The following is a 16,793-nucleotide window of genomic DNA, read 5'->3' as shown; positions in this document are numbered from 1 at the left end:
TCTCTGTGGCTTTCACTTGCTTGCTTCTTTCACTGTTTTGGGGGGTCTAAATTGCTTCTTGCTGCTCAGTGCAGTTTTGCGTAGCGCAAGGCACAAGCAGTGATTCCTTTGATGCTCATAGCACTGTTACAGTGCAACCAACATGTTGAGGTACCAGGTTTTAATGGGACATGCTTCCTAAGGTATGAGCATTCAGTTCATGCTGCAATCAAAATGGCACATTCATTGTGTGACTGGGTAGCTTGGAGCATGTCAAAGCAGCTGATTGTTGGACTGCCACCAGAAAAACGGCTCCAGTTTTGTGCCATAGTTTGTTTTCGCCAAATGTAAAGTGGCCACTACCAGTAGCTTGAGTAATGGTGTCAAACAATCATACTTAATGTAGGTTCTCTTCTGCGCTGCTCCAATTCTAATTGGTGCATCGTTTGAAAGCTCTTCTCGGGCGTCGCGTCTAGCCAGGCTAACGTTTTGCCCTTTGGATGCCACCTCCTTTGCAGCAATGCCTGCGTCTTTGTACGGGGTGCACTGCAGTCACTGCTCGTGAGTGCTGCATCCCTGCTGAACACGACGCACCTGCACTGTCTGCGGAGTTTCATTCTGACGGCATTTGACATGACGCGGGACATGATGATCACGCCCAAGCGGCTGGCGTACGCTCGCAAGCAGGAGACTGGCCTCTACCATGCTCTTATGGAGGTGGCCAGCCACAAGCAAGAGGAGATCCGGCAGCTCATTGTCAATGCCATTGAGAACATGCGTGGCGAGGTGCTGCAGCGGGCAGCAGAATATCGTTTCGAAGGTGAGCACTGAACTGTGTTGTCTTTTTCATGTTGCATTCTTTGTGTTGACTTCATGTTGTGGATTTCTTTGTTAAGAGGCAGTACCTTAAAGCACTCTGCATTGGAGACTTTAGACATACGTTTCTACGAATAATAGTGTAAAAGCTAGCAAATTTAAGTAGGAAACGAGGCAGTTTCATATGTGGCCATATTCTTTTGCATGCCAGATCCGTAGCCATCCAGAGAATTAAATGCATTGCATGCAAATATAGTACTATATTTGCATTGAATGCAAATATAGTACTATAATCTACTGCCATGATGAGTCTGGTGTGGACATGAAACTTGCAACAGTATTGTAGGTCACAGCAATGACACAGAAGGCTTGCAGTGAAGACGTTGGCTTAGCAGAGATTTGATTTTTATGCATGCTTTATTGTTGTTGCATAGCATTTCTCAGAACTTTTTAAGAGAGGAATTTTGACTAAAGTGGCTTGTTGTATGTGTACTTGTTCCCTTCTGCAGGTGTGATAGTGGAAGAAGGTGAGAATGCCTCTCCTCCAACGGCCAGTGCCCTTCAGATGTGTACAGCCCAGATTCAAGACCTTGTTTTGGGAATGCTGAATGCAGCTGTTGCTGAGAAACTTGTCGGTTCTGTCAACTGCCTCCGCGAGAGCTTCGTTGGTGAGTCCACCATTCTTGTGCCCTGATAGCTTAACGGGCGAAGGTGTCACACCAACGAGCACAAATGTAGTCAAGCATCTATTGTTGCCTTATTGCGCCTGGCACTTGCCTAATAAATTAATCATCTCTTTTACTATCTTAAAAGTGGAAAGGGGGTGTTCGTTTCAAGGAAGATGTAAAAAGCGAGCGAATCCAACAGGCGTTCATTTTGTAGTGCTTCCTTTCGCATCTGCCATTCTGATTTAACTTTTAATTTTTTTAATTTCTTAGTTTAATTCTTAAAATTCAATTTTGATATAATTAAGCTCAGGGCATGCTGCTCATCACCTAGGCAGCCTGCCTTGTCTCGTGCTGTAGGCAGTTTAATTCTTAAAATTCAATTTTGATATAATTAAGCTCAGGGCATGCTGCTCATCACCTAGGCAGCCTGCCTTGTCTCGTGCTGTAGGCTCCTGCATGCCTGTGCGCACCCTTCAAACTGCTTGCTATGCTTGCTCAGATTTAAATGGAACTTTGTATCGGTCTCCAATGTCTCACATCTGGTGACCAGTCACTGTGCACCTCTATGACACTCTTTTTATGTGCCGTTACTGCAATCTGTCCACCTCTCAGTGCATGAGGGAACCTGAATGTGCTCCCCATTGACTGTGTGCAGGCACCCTGGAAAGGTGCTTAGCGAGCTTGGAAGGTGTGTGTAAGGATGATGAGTCAATGCAGGCCAGCAACGCTCTGAAGCAAATTCTGAACGCAGCATACCAGGTCAGCACTAACCTTCTACAGTCACTAGCATCGGCTTACTGCACGCTGTTTAACCTTATATTTGCAAGCACATGTTTCTATATTAAACACTGCCTCACTGTGCCTTATGCCCGCATATTACTTTTGCCTTTAGAGGTTTTAAGGAGCTGCAAAAGTGTGCCGAATCTATTTGGGCACTTTTGCTGTGTGCTTGAAATAATTGCGTGGTCGTTAACTCAGAGAATTAGCGTTGTTTGTCCTGTGTTGTGAAACTGCTGTGCTTTCCCCTTCAGGTTGAAGTAACTGTGAAGACCAGCTCTTCGTTCCTCTGGGTCCTATGGGAGAAGATGAAGCAGGTGAGAAAATTCAACTGCATTTTTTTCTTTGCGGCTATCTTCCTTCTCCTTTGTATGTATTTATTTGGGGTGACCTGTATTGGATTCAGTGCTGTAGAGTTGGGGGCTGCATGATTATCTTCGTGCAAGCCTCTTTCGCCCACTGTGTGTTGCACACCTTAGTTGGTACATCTTCCAGTAGCAAACCTATAAAGCCTAGAAATAGTGGCTAAAAGGTGTACCATTGGTGTACGTGCTATATTAGTGGAGTGGTAGCAACAGTTAGAACTATGTTATCCTTTGTTAGGTCCACAGTACTGTGGTGGCTGAAAATTGCTGCATCTTCGTGTCGGCCTACTTTCTAACCACAGTGTTTTGAAGGGGGCTGACTATATCTCGTCTTGCATGCCTTTGACCCCATGGTTGTCTTTGGGCATGTACAGCTGGTGCAGACTCTGCCGGGACGGGCTCCCCCTCGGATCGACACAGAGTGGCGCCAGCGGGTAGCTGCGGACATGCTTGAGTCGCTGAGCGAGTGGCGGCTGGCACGCTGCATTTGCGCCCAGTTTCGCGAGCGGCTGCGTGCCTCCCACGAGCAGTTCCAGGCTGCCATGCGCCAATTGGAAGCTGTCCACTCGGGCCGTCTGGAACGTACAGAGACGCAGAGGATCAAGGTGAACTATTATAACTTCTGGCATGTCTTGCGAGGGATTCGTGGCAGTGTTTTAAACCTTGGCATAAGCCAACTAACGCGGTTCGAGGATCCCTGTATGAGGGGACAGGGCTCTTGATGAGCCAAAAATCGCAGACAAAAATCAACTTTTTGAAAGTGACATTTTGGAAACCTACATACCAACTAATTTATTCATGCCCTGGGCCATTAATTCAGCATAAGATGAAAATGAGCTGAATACATTGCATCAGCATTTATTTTTTGCTCGTTTTATCAAAACACAAATTTTTGACTGTGCTAGTTTACAAAAAGGATATATTCGCATCTAGAGCAGAAAAAGGAACAATATTTATTTCAGCATGCTCCTGAGTGATTAATCTGTAGAATTTTGGGAACAGATATCCTTTTTTTTTCTTGCTAATATTTTTGTGCACTTTAGGTGACTCATAAATCACTTTTCCTTGCGTGAAAATTCAACAAGTTGTAAAATGATTAATACTGCTTTAATAAAAAAAGTAGTTCCTACATTGTATTACCTTGTATTCCTTACACTGTATACTATCTAGCTACATGTTAATAATAACTTTCTGATTAGATTTTTTCTCTGTTGTGTCTGTAAACAAAGGAGTGAAAATGTCGACTATATTGAGAGCTGATTGACGTATCATAAAGGTGATTATGTATTTGAAATTCGTATAAATAAAACTGATTAAGACTGCATTTCCACTGCATTTAATCTAACGGTAAAGAAAGATGTTTCAAGTGCCCTGTCCCTTCTTAATCATTCAGGAGTCTCTCATAGCCCGAGTCGCTTTGGGACGTTAAAGTCAACATACCAAACCAAACCTTCTGAAAGTTACCCCTGCTGATTCTCGACAGGTCCGCAAGCTGCATGCACCGAGGCTGGCGCGTTGTGCCCTGGAGAGCACCTCTTTGCGGGACGAGATCCTACATGGGATGCCCCAGCTGGGGCGGGAGCTGGGCCGTGGCCAGTATGGCGTGGTGTACTCGAGCGAGCCCTGGGGCGGCCGCTCTCCATGCGCCGTCAAGTCGGTCGTGCCGCCCGATGACAAGCACTGGAACGACCTGGCCATGGAGTTCTTCTACACCCGCAGTGTGCCCGACCATGAGCGCATTGTGCAGATCCGGGGCTCAGTCATTGACCACAATTATGCGGGTGGCACCACGCCGGCCGTGCTGCTCGTTATGGATCGCATGCAGCGAGATCTCTATACTGCCCTCCGAGCGGGGCTGAACTGGCCTGCCAGGCTCAGGGTGAGAACAGTGCACTCGTCAAACACTTGATTTACAATGAACTACATTGATATTCAAATGCTCGTTTTACTAGCCACACACACATTCACTGTAGTTTTGGTGTAACAGCCTCAAAAACCCCAGTCTATAGAAAATTTAGTACCGTATTTACATGATTGAGAGGCAACTCGAATGTAAATCTACCCCCCCCCTCACCCCCCAAATCGCATGTCCAGAAAAAAAAAAATACCTAGGTGGATGCTCTCGACAACGAAAATTTATTGCCTGGCTGTACAACTCTCCTCCAATTCAAATCGCGTATTTTGGCGATATACGCGGCAAGCTTGGTCTCCAGCTATGGTTAACCAATTGTATCCGTTGGAAGCCTCTTCACTTGGCATCACAGTTGAAAACTTTATTTCACTGCCACCGCCACTCCCGTGTAACCCGTTTAGAAGCTTCAACCTTGCGTTCACAGTGCAGTTGTTTCTTTAGCATAAGTAACAGCAACTTTCTTGAACGCTGTACGGAACAAGCGCCGACTGCTTTCTGGGCTGGAGAGCTCGTGACCAAGCAAGTGGCCGGTCCGAAAGTAATAAATGCGAACGTGTGATGTGCGCCAACTCGACGAATGATCGTTGTCAGCTATTCCATCGACACCCCCCCACTAGAAGCGCGCCGTGTCATGTGACCTGACGCGACTGACATGCAAAAAGGGAGTGTCGCCACGAATCAAACAGCAGCTTTTCCGTAAACTAACTACACTCCCGCACCTGCAGAAGAAAGAAAAATTCTTCCCGAGAAGCATGCACATAACTGAATGTTGCACTTAAAGCCGTAGAGCAAACAAATTCGCCGTAGCCACCCTGATATGGTTTTTGTCTTGCTCTTGTTAATAGTGCCATGCTTTGATTTCCATTGTAAGTCGACCCCTCCCACTTCGGATTTTCGAATTTTAAAAAAGGGGTCAACTTACAGTTGTGTAAATATGGTAGTGGAAATTTACTGACATACTTTTGGCAGGTGGTACTTGACAGGTGACATGGCCGTGCATCAATTGGTGAGGGGATTGTCGGGCCATAAGACTATGTCATGGCAGAGTTGGCAGGAGCTGCCGACTCGGGTAACTCCTTTGAGAAGGGAGGCGAGTGGCGATTGGGTAGTGAAATGTGTTCACTGAGATGAACTTCTGTAATGTCAAGCATCAGTTTGCATTTGTGCAGTTTGACCTTGGAACACAGTTCCATTTACCTATGCAGCATATAGATTTGTGTTGCCATGACCAATTTTTTTGTATCTCTTCTCCCATGCAGGTTGCATTGGATGTTGTTCAGGGCATCCGGTTTCTCCATAGTCAAGGCCTCGTGCATCGAGATATCAAGCTCAAGAATGTTTTGGTAAGATGTTACCATGGTGCATCTTCAGCTTGTGCCCCAGCATTTTCATTCTGTACCTACAGTCAAACCCGGTTATAACGAACTGCGTAATTCAACGCAATTTGTTCGCTATATAAAGTATTTCGCTATAACCAAACCCGTTTATAACGAACTTCAGTACCAAATTCGTTATACACGATGTCCAGACAGCGCAGCGAAAACGCACTAACTAAAGAAAAACCGTGCCGCTCACCATGAATCTACAAAAGAAATTTATTGCAGATAAATGCTCACTTATTTGCAGTAGGCAGTGATCTTCGCCTGAACACTGCATTTAACTCCATCAGCGAGAATCGCACTTTCCACACGCGACATCATTTCCACAAACTCCAGTCCGCTTCCCTGTATTCCGGAGCAGTATCGGCGCAGCAGATCGGTAGCAGCGAGGGCTTCGTGCTACGTCGGGCGAGGGCGATCGTCCTCCGGCGGCGGCTCCTCGGTCTCCTCGTTCGCACCAGATGCCAGCATGTCGGCAACAATTTCCGAGTCCAACGGGCTCAAAGTCACGGCTACATTGTCGTCAACAGTGAGAAAATCCTCCAGGGCTACTTCTTCGGGCACAGCGTCCGGAACATCAGCGAGTTCTTCCCACAGCGTGGCAACATCGCTGTCATCTTGCACAGTGCGCGAAACAGTTGAATCGATGCTGCTTGTTAAACCAAAGCGGAACGGCCGCGCTTTTCTTACGAAGTCCGCACATCACTCGCAGATCTTTAGGGGACTTTCCGCTTATGACTTGTCTTTGAGCAGCTTCTGCATCCTCTCGACATAGTCCAGCATGGTGGAAGCAGTTGCGGATTGTGGATTGCGTCACGTCTTGCCAGGCACGGTTAATCATTTCTATTGCGGCCAGCAAATTAATCTTGAGCTCGTCGTTAACCCGCAATTTCACCAACAGCCGCTCAACGACGCGTTTCCTGTAGCCCAGCTTGAAAGCGCGGATGATCCCCTGATCGAGGGGCTGCAAAACCGCTGTTGCGTTCGGTGGCAGGAAACAAAGCTCGATGTTCTTGAGCGTGACGCCGCAGTGGTGCGCAGAACAGTTATCGAGGAGGAGGCAAATCTTTCGCCCGCTCGTTGCAAGTTCCTCGTCCCAGCCACGCAGCCACGCTTCGAACAACGTTCTGGTCATCCAGGCCTTAGAATTTGAGTTGTATGTGACTGGGAGTGAAGTGCATCCTCGCAGGCACATAGGAGACTTGAACTTGCCTATGACAAGCGGCCGCAGCTTTGATGAACCGTCCATGTTTGTCGTGAGAAGAACGGTGACTCGGGCCTTATTCAATTTGCCGCCATGGCCTTTCTCCTTCTTTAGCGCCAAGGTTCTGCTCGGCAGCAGTTGCCAAAACAAGGCAGTCTCGTCGGTGTTAAAAATATTGCACGGTTCGTATCTCTCCGTGACAGCACGCCACACGTCTTGCACCCACTTTTCAGCACTCTCAGCGTCCACTGCTTGGCTTTCACCTGCAACTACCTTCCCGGTGATGGAGTAGCGGTCTTTAAATCGTTGGAGCCAACCACTGCCCGCTGTAAACCCCTCGACGTCCAGGACGAAGGCAAAATCTTTTGCCTTCTGTTGTAGTATGGGGCCAGAGACCGGCAGATTTCGCGCGCGAACTTCCAAGAACCATTGGTACAGCGCTTTCTCTACTTGGTCGTAAGCCGGCTTGCGGTGGCGAAAGCAGTCACCATTTGGTCGTTCCTGTGCACTGCCTCTGATGGCCGACTGGTTTTTCAAAATGGTGCTTGACGTGCTCCGCGGAATCTTGAAATGCGCGGCAACGTCAGACTTTTTTTTGCCGCGGCCGACGCGGCGAATTATCTCCAGCTTGTCGGAAAGCGGTAGGGCACGCCGCTGCTTCGTCGTCATCTTGCAGGATGTAGCGCCGGAATGCAAGCCAGCAGCAACGTAGGCACGTCCGGAATCGTGAGGATAGCAGCAGCACGACTTGCAAACGCGAACAAAGAAAGCTCCGAGGATGCGGGAAAGTTCGCCACTGACGCGTTCGTTGTTCGGAGGCTGCCTTCCCTTCGCCCAAACTTGAAACCAGTTCTGGCCGGTGCTGCTTCTTTCTCGAAGCGCAATAGGTCCGGAGCTGCTCGAACGTCTTTGATCACATGGTAGGCAGCTGCCGAATAGGAACGCTGCAAAGAGAGGCTGGCCGATGGCGCGGGTTTTAAAGGCTACTCACGCTACTCCGGGCGACGGCCGCGCATGCGTACAGGAGGGTCCCTCGTGGAAGCTGCTGTAGAGAGCCCCTCCTGCGTTTTACGGAAGCGTGGCATCTGCGCAGAAGCAGCAGAAGCACCCTAGCGGGCGCGTGATGACGTATGCGCTGTGTGAGACCTTGGGGAACGGAGCCGTCGCCAATCCCCCTCCCATCTGACAACGGCATGCGCTAGAAGTATTGCGGCCCGGCAGCGTGGGCTGCCCGGAGAGAACTCGGAGCCGGCACAAAGGCCCGCCCATTGGCGGGCGTTTGGCGACCGATCGCGCGCGCTGAGTTCGCTACAGTGAAAGCTCGTTAATTCACAATTCGTTAATTCGAAATTTTGGATAATTCGAAATAGTCATCGTGGTCCGGTCCGCAGTGCATAGAAGCCTATGCGCGTAACAGCTCGTTAATTCACTCAAAAATTGGCGCCGCCACCCATAATTCGAACTGCGCGCCGCCAAGCGGTGCTGTTAAAAACCATCGTTGGAAGCTTTCACGGCAGAACGATAGATGGCACAACCATCGGGGCGTCGCTAGGGTGCTGGAACAAGTACTAAACAGTCTTTTCTGCCGCGACTCCTTCGAGGAACGACGTTTTTGTGTTATCGACCACGGTTTCGTGTTGCATTTCGTGAGCCCTCGTTTTGCACGCCGCTTGTTGTGAGCTTGTGTCCGCGAGATGTGTTCGCGTGGGAAATACTGTGCCAAGACGGTGAAGGAGAAAGTGGCTATTTTACGCGAGGTGGATGAACGGAAGGCCAGCAAAGTGGAAATCGCGAAAAAGCACGGGATTCCACCAAGCACGTTGTCGACGTACGTCCGAAATAGGAAGGCCATCGAGGATGCCTATGAAGCCGAAGATTTCGCCAGCAACAGAAAAAGGCTTCGGTTAGCCAAGTATCCGGAAATTGAGACCGCTGTGATCACGTGGGTGAAAGAAATGAGAAGCGCTGACATTCCACTGAGCGGCCCAATTATCATGGCGAAGGCGGCCGATTTCGCCCTGCGCTTGAATGTGGAAGATTTTGTCGCCTCCGAAGGATGGTTTCACCGCTTTAGAGACAGACATAATCTTGTCTTCCGGGTGTTGTCTGGAGAAGCCAAAGAAGTGGATGCAGAAACTTGTGCCACGTGGCGAAGCGGTGCTCTGCAGCAGTACTTAGAAAGCTACTCGGCACATGATATATTCAAGGCTGTGGCTAAAGGTACGTCGGACGGACCCGATCAATGGTCTTAAAGGTACGTCCGACGGACCCGGTGCGTTTTTCTTCGGGATCCGTCCGACGGATCCGGGAAATATTTTTCAGAGGTACGGCGGACGGACCCGATCGGTAGGGTTCTTCCGACGGACCCAACGCATTTTTCTCCGATATGGGCCTTGGGATCCGTCGGGAAAGCCGGACTCAGATGTGGTTGTAGCAACAACATGGTAGCCATATGTAGCCAAATCGAAGTTGGTATGAGGTGTACGTGCGAGGTGTAAGAAGTATGTACTACATACTGCATGCGTGAAATGTGAAATTACAAAGAATAGTACAGTGGCAAGAATAGTGCCTAGAATGGGTGATATACTACGTGATGGCATGATGATAGGTTTACGTGAGTTGGACCGCGGCAGGGTGGCAAGCACGACCAGAGCGCAAGCGCATGTAATCGCGGTGTTGACGGCCAGCCCGCGGCCCGCACGCCCGCTCATTTGGTCCTCGTTATTATGTGGATTAACGTCTACGACGGTCGTTATGTAATTATGTAGTTTTGATTCTTCAAAGTTTCCTCACTTCCATCTGTGATGAGATGCGTCACGTAACGCATCGCTTTCTGCTCGCATTGAGGTTTGGTGCTGCAAGTTCTACGTAGTACAAGCGGCGCTGAAAAAGCTGGGCACCGCCGGCGTGTCTCTAGCCCAAGCATCGCGTCATTCGTGTTTGTTGTACAACTGGAGGTGTGGTTTGTGCTTACCGTGAGATGCTGTGATTACGGATTACGTCCTACTAGAGTGCTATGTGAGACTACGAAGAGTGCTGTGATGAGTGCGCCGATGTCCGGACGGACATCAGTGTGTCCGTTTATGATCGGCGATGTTGCACGTGCATGTCAGTGTTTATTAGGTGCAGTGGTAATTTATTTACACGCGCTGTGCAACAATCAGACGAAAATAAGTCATCGACAATTTGTTAGCCTGTACTACAGAGCTCAAAACTCGGAAAATGGGAATGCACGATGCAGTTTTCGCATGTTGGAGTGCACCGAAAAATAAGTGCCCAGCCCACACCGCCGGGATGCGTATTACTACAGGTGAAATGGTTCAGGTTTCTGTAAAATAGCTGCCTGGCACAGCACCTTTCTAAATGTTCAGGCTTTGTACTATTGTTGAAGGCCACTTTATCATTAATAAAGGAACGAATATGCTTTATGTGTTACTGACTAATGCTTTTTCAACATATTATGTTCATTTTTTTTTTTTTCGTTTTTCCTTAGTTTCCTTTGTTTTTCATGCTAGACAAACACAAATAGTACACTTTTAAACTTGTCAGTCCAAAGCTGAACATGAATATCTGCCATGCATGTGACAGCTTTAATGCTAGAAAGGTTGACATGTATAGCATGTACGTACACGCTGCGACATCTTAGTGGCACGTTAGGCTACTTGCCCCAAGGATGGCAGTCGCACTTTGGTGCAGGTGAAATGCAAATGCTTCTGTTTTCTGCAAGATGTCAATTCAAAGTACAAAGCCCAGGCAGTCAAATTAGTCTGGAGCTCTCCACTACGGTATTCTTCATAGCTACATATGTCACTTTAGGATGTGAAACCCTACATGCCACAGGTAGGCTGCATTGTTTTTTAGATTTTGTAACCTCTCATCTATGTTTTGCAACATTTGGCTAATTTTAGTTCCCAAACAGTTGCTAAAGATGAAACCGAAGCAGTTCTTGGCATGGTTTGCTGCTTAGATTAATTTGCTAATTGCAGTTCTTTGAAACTTGCATCAATGCTGGACAGTTCAAATAGCAAGCAGTTGAATTACAGAATTGACGTGGATCATGCATTTCAGTTCTGACAAGTGGAAAGTAACGGTCCCCTCCTTGCATGCATAGGTGCCTTTAGACAAATACATACTCGGGTGTGTGATTGTGACGCATATCAAGGGTCAACAGAAGGCCATGTGGAGCCAGTGTGATATTCTTCATGAAGGCTAAAGTAAAATTGTACAACAGCTGCTGTACCATGCAGAAAAAAAATTGATCATTTAGTGTATGATTAACTGACCATGAATAGCATCTTACTCAGAGTATGATGTGATATATATCTGGTTTAGCATCCCAAAATAACTACGGCTATGAGGAACACAATAGTTGAGGGCTCCGGTATAATTTTGACCATCTGGGGTTCTTTTACATGCACTGACACCGCACGGTGCATGACGGCCTATTGTTTCGCCTCTATTAAAATGTCCCTGCTGTGGCTGGAACCAAATCTGCATCTTTGGGTTCAGCAGCCAAGCACTCTAACTACTGAGCCAGCACAACGGGGCCAAGTATCAAAATGCATGCCATTACATTTCTTTCTAGCCTGTGGTTTTCTTCACAGAACTAATGTATACAAGGAAAAGTAAACAGCAAGAAAACATTAGTTTTATTGCACATTATATTCACATTTCAGCAAACATTCTCTAGGAAAAAATTTCTCATAATGTTTTCATGGAAACCATGAACAAAACAAAACAATGCACTTACTCCACTCGAATTATTAATGGGCAAGGTTGCATCTATGCTACTACACTGCGCTTATCACAAAACCACAAGCCCCATCTGCTTTGACCAATCACTTGATGGAACTAACGGAGACAGATGTCGCACACCACAGACTGGTCGTCTCGCAACATATCTCTGCATATGTTGCATTTCAATTTCATGCCTTTCCACTTAGTTTCAACTGTTGCCAGCATTACTAGTCACCCATCTTTTCTGAAATTCCTTTTTACGCTGTTGGGATCAGCATCCTTGTTAACGACGGTCTCTGGCATTTTAGATGCTATCATTTTCACATCTTCCTCATCTGGAAGAACGAAGGAAATGACAAGCTTTGAGCAGACAAAAAATTAGGGAGACTCCTAATCTCCACCTGTAAGGGTATGGTGTGCCAGCGTTAATGGTTCTTGTCTGCAGATCCCACTGTGGATTCTCGTTAATTTACATGCCCTTTGTTACAAACATTACTACTAATTCCTTAATTCATGTCTCTGTTATCTCAGATATACTCATTAGCATACGGTCGTAGGCTGCCCTGTTAGGTGATAGACAACCTGGCATAGACCTCTGTAAGCCTCAACCTTTCTTAATTGGAGCTGAAACGTTGAAGCTGAAATATTTCAAATATAACTTTGTAAGCTTGGCTTAACAGCTCCTGCCATGTCGTGTGGCCTCGTGACATTTGGCTCGTGGCACTTTTGGCTTGTGCACAGGGGTCATCTGTTAAACACTGGTTAACATGCATGAAAAATACATTTTCACACAAACTGGTGGCAAATGGTCAAGTGGTGCACTGAAGATTCTGAAATGTATACCTATATTCATGCAAGGATCGCATCATCACATAACATGATCAAGAGTTCTATCAGTACCTGTAGTTACATAGCATTTCAATGCCCATTAAAGGACCACCTCAGACAATGGTTGTTGTTATCTCAAGACCTGTTCTAACAGCGTACTGACGCCATTCCACTGAGCGATGGACATGTATATGCATACCCTAGATAGCTCATGATTGTGGATCTCATTTATTTCTATGACTTCCAAGGAGTTCCTGTCGTCAGAAACTTTATGAAATCGGGACAGTAGTCTTGAAAGGTGATGAAAAGAAATAACCAGGTTACCTTGACGCAATGCTAAATTACAGAGGGTGAATATGCTGCATGAAGATACCAAGAAGCTTGTACAAAGAAAAGTGAGAGTGAAATGGCAGGATTTTTGAAACATTGAAATAAACTACAAACTACACTTGTCAAACCTGTCATTAAGGGATGGAAATCATGCAGTAATCAAAAACGCAACATGGAAGCCATTTTAGGTCATCTTCACAAAACACATACCCACACCTCACACACAGCTTCATACTTATGAAAGAGGACAAACCAATATGCAAGGAGTGTGGAGATGAACTAACAATAAACCATATCTTACACATGCGCCAGAGTCGAGAAAAGAGGAAACATTTTGTACAATTTCCAACAGATCCATTTCCATCCCAGCATGATCCTAGGAGAGACGTGCAAATTTCCTGCATTTTTGGTTTCCTAAAATGTTCCTAAACAAGCTACATCCTAAAGAACATTTTAGTCATTACACACAAAATAAGTACATTAAACCTTGTTCTGGGTGCATGGCAGCATTAGTCGCTTAGGCACCATAAAAATCAACACAATGCTGTAAGGTATACTTTGGTTAGCTATGTTATATGAGACAAGCTTTCGGCCTGGTGTGGTCCTTATTCACGTGAAAGCGCTGTCATGAGGGTCTATGTCCCAGCGATCGTAAAGTGACCTATTCCAATAATTTTACAAACTGAAGGTGATTGTACAGATTTCTAAAGACTGGAGTGCTCTGTTTTATCAACGTCCGCCTGCTTTGACAGCCTGGAGTGAAACTGTTGAAGAGAATACATTTTTGAACATTTAACGCGTTTCTGAAGGCGTTGCTTTCAATTACGGGGCCAACAAAATGCAGGTGAATGTCAAACGCCGCCTAGATAGGCTTTCTAGCAAGACAGCGGTGTAGCGTGGAAAATCGCTCCGCCGATCCATCGCTGGCGCTGCTGACTTGAAAGGCGAACTGTTCAAACTTATATAGCTACTGACCACACCTGAAACACTGAATTGCGCATGATCAAGGCAGAATTTCTCTAACACTGAGCACTGGTAGCTATCGATTTCGCGCCCAATATTGTGAAAATCTGTCCTCTCTTCGATCATTGATACGTCCACGGTTGAACATTTATGCGCCTCGGGGTAGGCCAGCCGTGGGAACATGGATGCGTGGTTGTAGCAACGATCGCTTGCATGGCACACTGCAAAATTCCAAGAGTCAGCTTCTTCAACGAAATGTGCAGCGCACATTTTCTACCGCGTACCTAAGCCCGGCGATGCATGCATATCGATCCCGATCGTTTCAAAGCTGCGCGGCCGTTCAGTCGGGTCACGCTAACCTCGAGCATGCGGGGGTTTAAACTACATGTACGCAAACTTCAACGACAAGAAAAAGATGCAGCCTAAGCACTTTAGTCTAGTAATCCTCTATATACCAAAGAACATTGCTGTTCACAGGGAATTCGGATCATTCACGCTTCCGGCTTTCCGGTTGTGCACTCTTGCGGTGCGGTGCAGTAGGTCTTCGCCTCGACGAGTCGATGTGCAGGCCTCTAGTAGATTCGGCATGTCTTCTGCCACGGCTCTGAGGTAGAATTTAAACGAAGAATTTAGCTAAAAACATCCTGTTTCCTCGGTCTGCATGTGAGGAACGAGCATAATGCCATTTCACATACATACTTTGGACTGCCGAATGTTCAGCTGCACGACGAGGTGTGTGTGTGTTGTGCCGGCGCTAGATCTTCAGAGGTCGATGCAGGACCTAAGACAGCGTAAATGCTAGGAATAGCTCGCTCGCATTACGGGCAGATCGAGGTGATAGTTTAGTGCGAAGCGAAAGCTGCTCGTGAATGTGCGTATCTCGATGCCAGCTGGTGGAGCTGGTGCAGTACGTAGCATATCGCCTGCAGCTATGTGCTTGACAGCGATGTTTGCCGTACACAACCCTAAGTGAAGACCGTGATCTATGTTAGAACGGATGCACTCTTCGTAGCACCTCATCGAGAGTCGCGGCTAGCTGATATCATAGAGGATGAGATCCATTCACGCGTAGCAAGCGGAATGGGGCTGCGTTCGACGTGCATATAGCCATGAGCCTGTATATCGACGTCCGCCGTATCTTTACGAGAATCGAATGGATCCGTCGGACGTACCTTTAGACACTTCGTATATTCAATGCTGATGAGACGGCTTTGTTTTATAAGCTCCAGCCCGACAGAACAGTAACATTTAAAGGGGACAGCTGCGCTGGCGGCAAGCGAAGCAAAGAGCGGATTACTGTTCTGGTCGCCGCTAATATGACCGGGACGGAGAAGGTCCCTCTTTTTGTTGTCGGCAAGGCACATAAGCCTAGATGTTTCAAGAACATTAGGACGCTGCCGACGGAATACTCCGCCAACAGCAAGGCGTGGATGACGGGCGAATTGTTTAAAAAATGGCTCTTGAAATTCGATCGGAGGATGGAGCTAGGGAAGCGTCAAGTTCTCCTCATTGTGGATAACTGCTCGGCACACAAAGTCGACGCCGAGCTGAAAGCCACAAGGCTCGTCTTTTTGCCCGCCAACACGACTGCGGCCTTGCAGCCGATGGATCAGGGGGTGATCAGAAACATCAAATGTTTCTATAGGCACCACATGATCGAGCGCATGACTTTGTGCACTGGAAACCAGAAGACCAGCACCATCACATTGCTCACAGCAATGCACATGTTGGTGTGTGCATGGTAGCAGGTCACGCCGTCCACAATTTCAAACTGCTTCCACCACTGTGGCTTTGCTGCCGGAAGTATGAAAGAAAGTGGCGACGATGGGAGTCCGGAGCCTCTGCCTGCGGCTGTGCGTGCTGTGCTGCAGGACGTCAGTTTTGATGATTACGTTGGAGTAGACAGCGATGCAGCAGTGTGCGGTGCCCTAAGTGATGAGGACATTGTCGCTGAAATTGTTGGGGAGCAGTCTGTCCCAGAAGAGGCAGAAGACGAGGACGACGACGAGGAGCAAGAGCCCGTGCGTCCATCCGCGGCAGAAGTTATGGGAGCGCTGAATGTCGCGCGCCTTTTCTTCAGCTTTGAAGAGGGGGAAGAAGACTCCCTGCGTCGCATTCGCATGCTAGAAGACCGAGTGAGTACGGTAGCCCTCAGAGAGAAGAAGCAGAAGATGATAACAGATTTTTTTGCTAAATAAATGTTTTTCGTGCCCTCCGGGCATCAAACGCCTTCATTTTTGCTCACTTTCATTAGTTCGAATTTTGGTTAATTCGAACTGGCCTGGCGGCCCCGTGGAATTTGAATTAACGAGCTTTTACTGTATATCCGATGTGTAGTTCGTTATAAAAAATACATTTTATATGCATAATGCTAGCGGAAATTCGAGTGTTCGATATAAAACATAATTCGCTCTATCCGAGTTCGTTATATTCGGGTTTGACTGTATATTGAGGAACTCCGTCTAAAATGCCTCAAGCCATGTGGCGCAAATCAGTAGGTATCATGTGGCTGCTATACAGCGGTGCCAGTAACTTGGTGAAATTGAAGCTTCCGGACGTGCAAGTTGGGTTTCGCAAGGGCAAGGAACTAGAGACCAGATTGCCAACCTTCGCTGGATCATGGAAAAAGCAAGAGAGTTCCAAAAACCCATCTACTTCTGCTTTATTGATTATGCAGTCAGATCACAGCAGATTGTGGCAAGCTCTCCAAGAGATGGGAGTTCCAAATCACCTCATCTATCTCCTCAGGAACCTGTATGAAGGGCAAAAGGCCACAGTCAGAACTGGGCATGGTCTTACTGATTGGTTTCCGATTGAGAAAGGAGTGAGACAAGG

At 47.2% G+C, this 16,793-nt stretch overlaps 1 protein-coding gene and 1 long non-coding RNA gene across 5 annotated transcripts in view; one reads left to right on the top strand and one right to left on the bottom strand.

The window, feature by feature from the left end:
- The window catches only part of LOC146207851 (dual serine/threonine and tyrosine protein kinase-like), a 114,915-nt gene that overhangs the window by 91,949 nt on the left and 6,173 nt on the right, over nt 1–16,793 (top strand). For all 4 annotated transcript variants that reach the window (XM_084591024.1, XM_084591016.1, XM_084591007.1 and 1 more), the window contains exons 8-14: nt 498–799; nt 1,305–1,463; nt 2,119–2,222; nt 2,495–2,557; nt 2,980–3,210; nt 4,089–4,484; nt 5,777–5,860. In XM_084591024.1, the coding sequence (XP_084447150.1) occupies nt 498–799; nt 1,305–1,463; nt 2,119–2,222; nt 2,495–2,557; nt 2,980–3,210; nt 4,089–4,484; nt 5,777–5,860 (1,339 nt within the window). The remainder of the gene's footprint in view (nt 1–497; nt 800–1,304; nt 1,464–2,118; nt 2,223–2,494; nt 2,558–2,979; nt 3,211–4,088; nt 4,485–5,776; nt 5,861–16,793) is intronic.
- Nucleotides 11,727–15,144, bottom strand: LOC146207852 (uncharacterized). Its single transcript, XR_014704429.1, has 2 exons — nt 14,658–15,144; nt 11,727–14,562 (listed from the first exon to the last, which is right to left on the bottom strand). It is a non-coding gene; the product is annotated as an uncharacterized LOC146207852 (long non-coding RNA).

Source organism: Amblyomma maculatum, chromosome 1 (assembly GCF_055883805.1).
Source record: "Amblyomma maculatum isolate TAMU_Amacu chromosome 1, ASM5588380v1, whole genome shotgun sequence".
Classification (NCBI taxonomy): domain Eukaryota; kingdom Metazoa; phylum Arthropoda; class Arachnida; order Ixodida; family Ixodidae; genus Amblyomma; species Amblyomma maculatum.
Note: the sequence above shows the minus strand (reverse complement) of the source record. Positions and strands in the feature narration are given on the sequence as shown.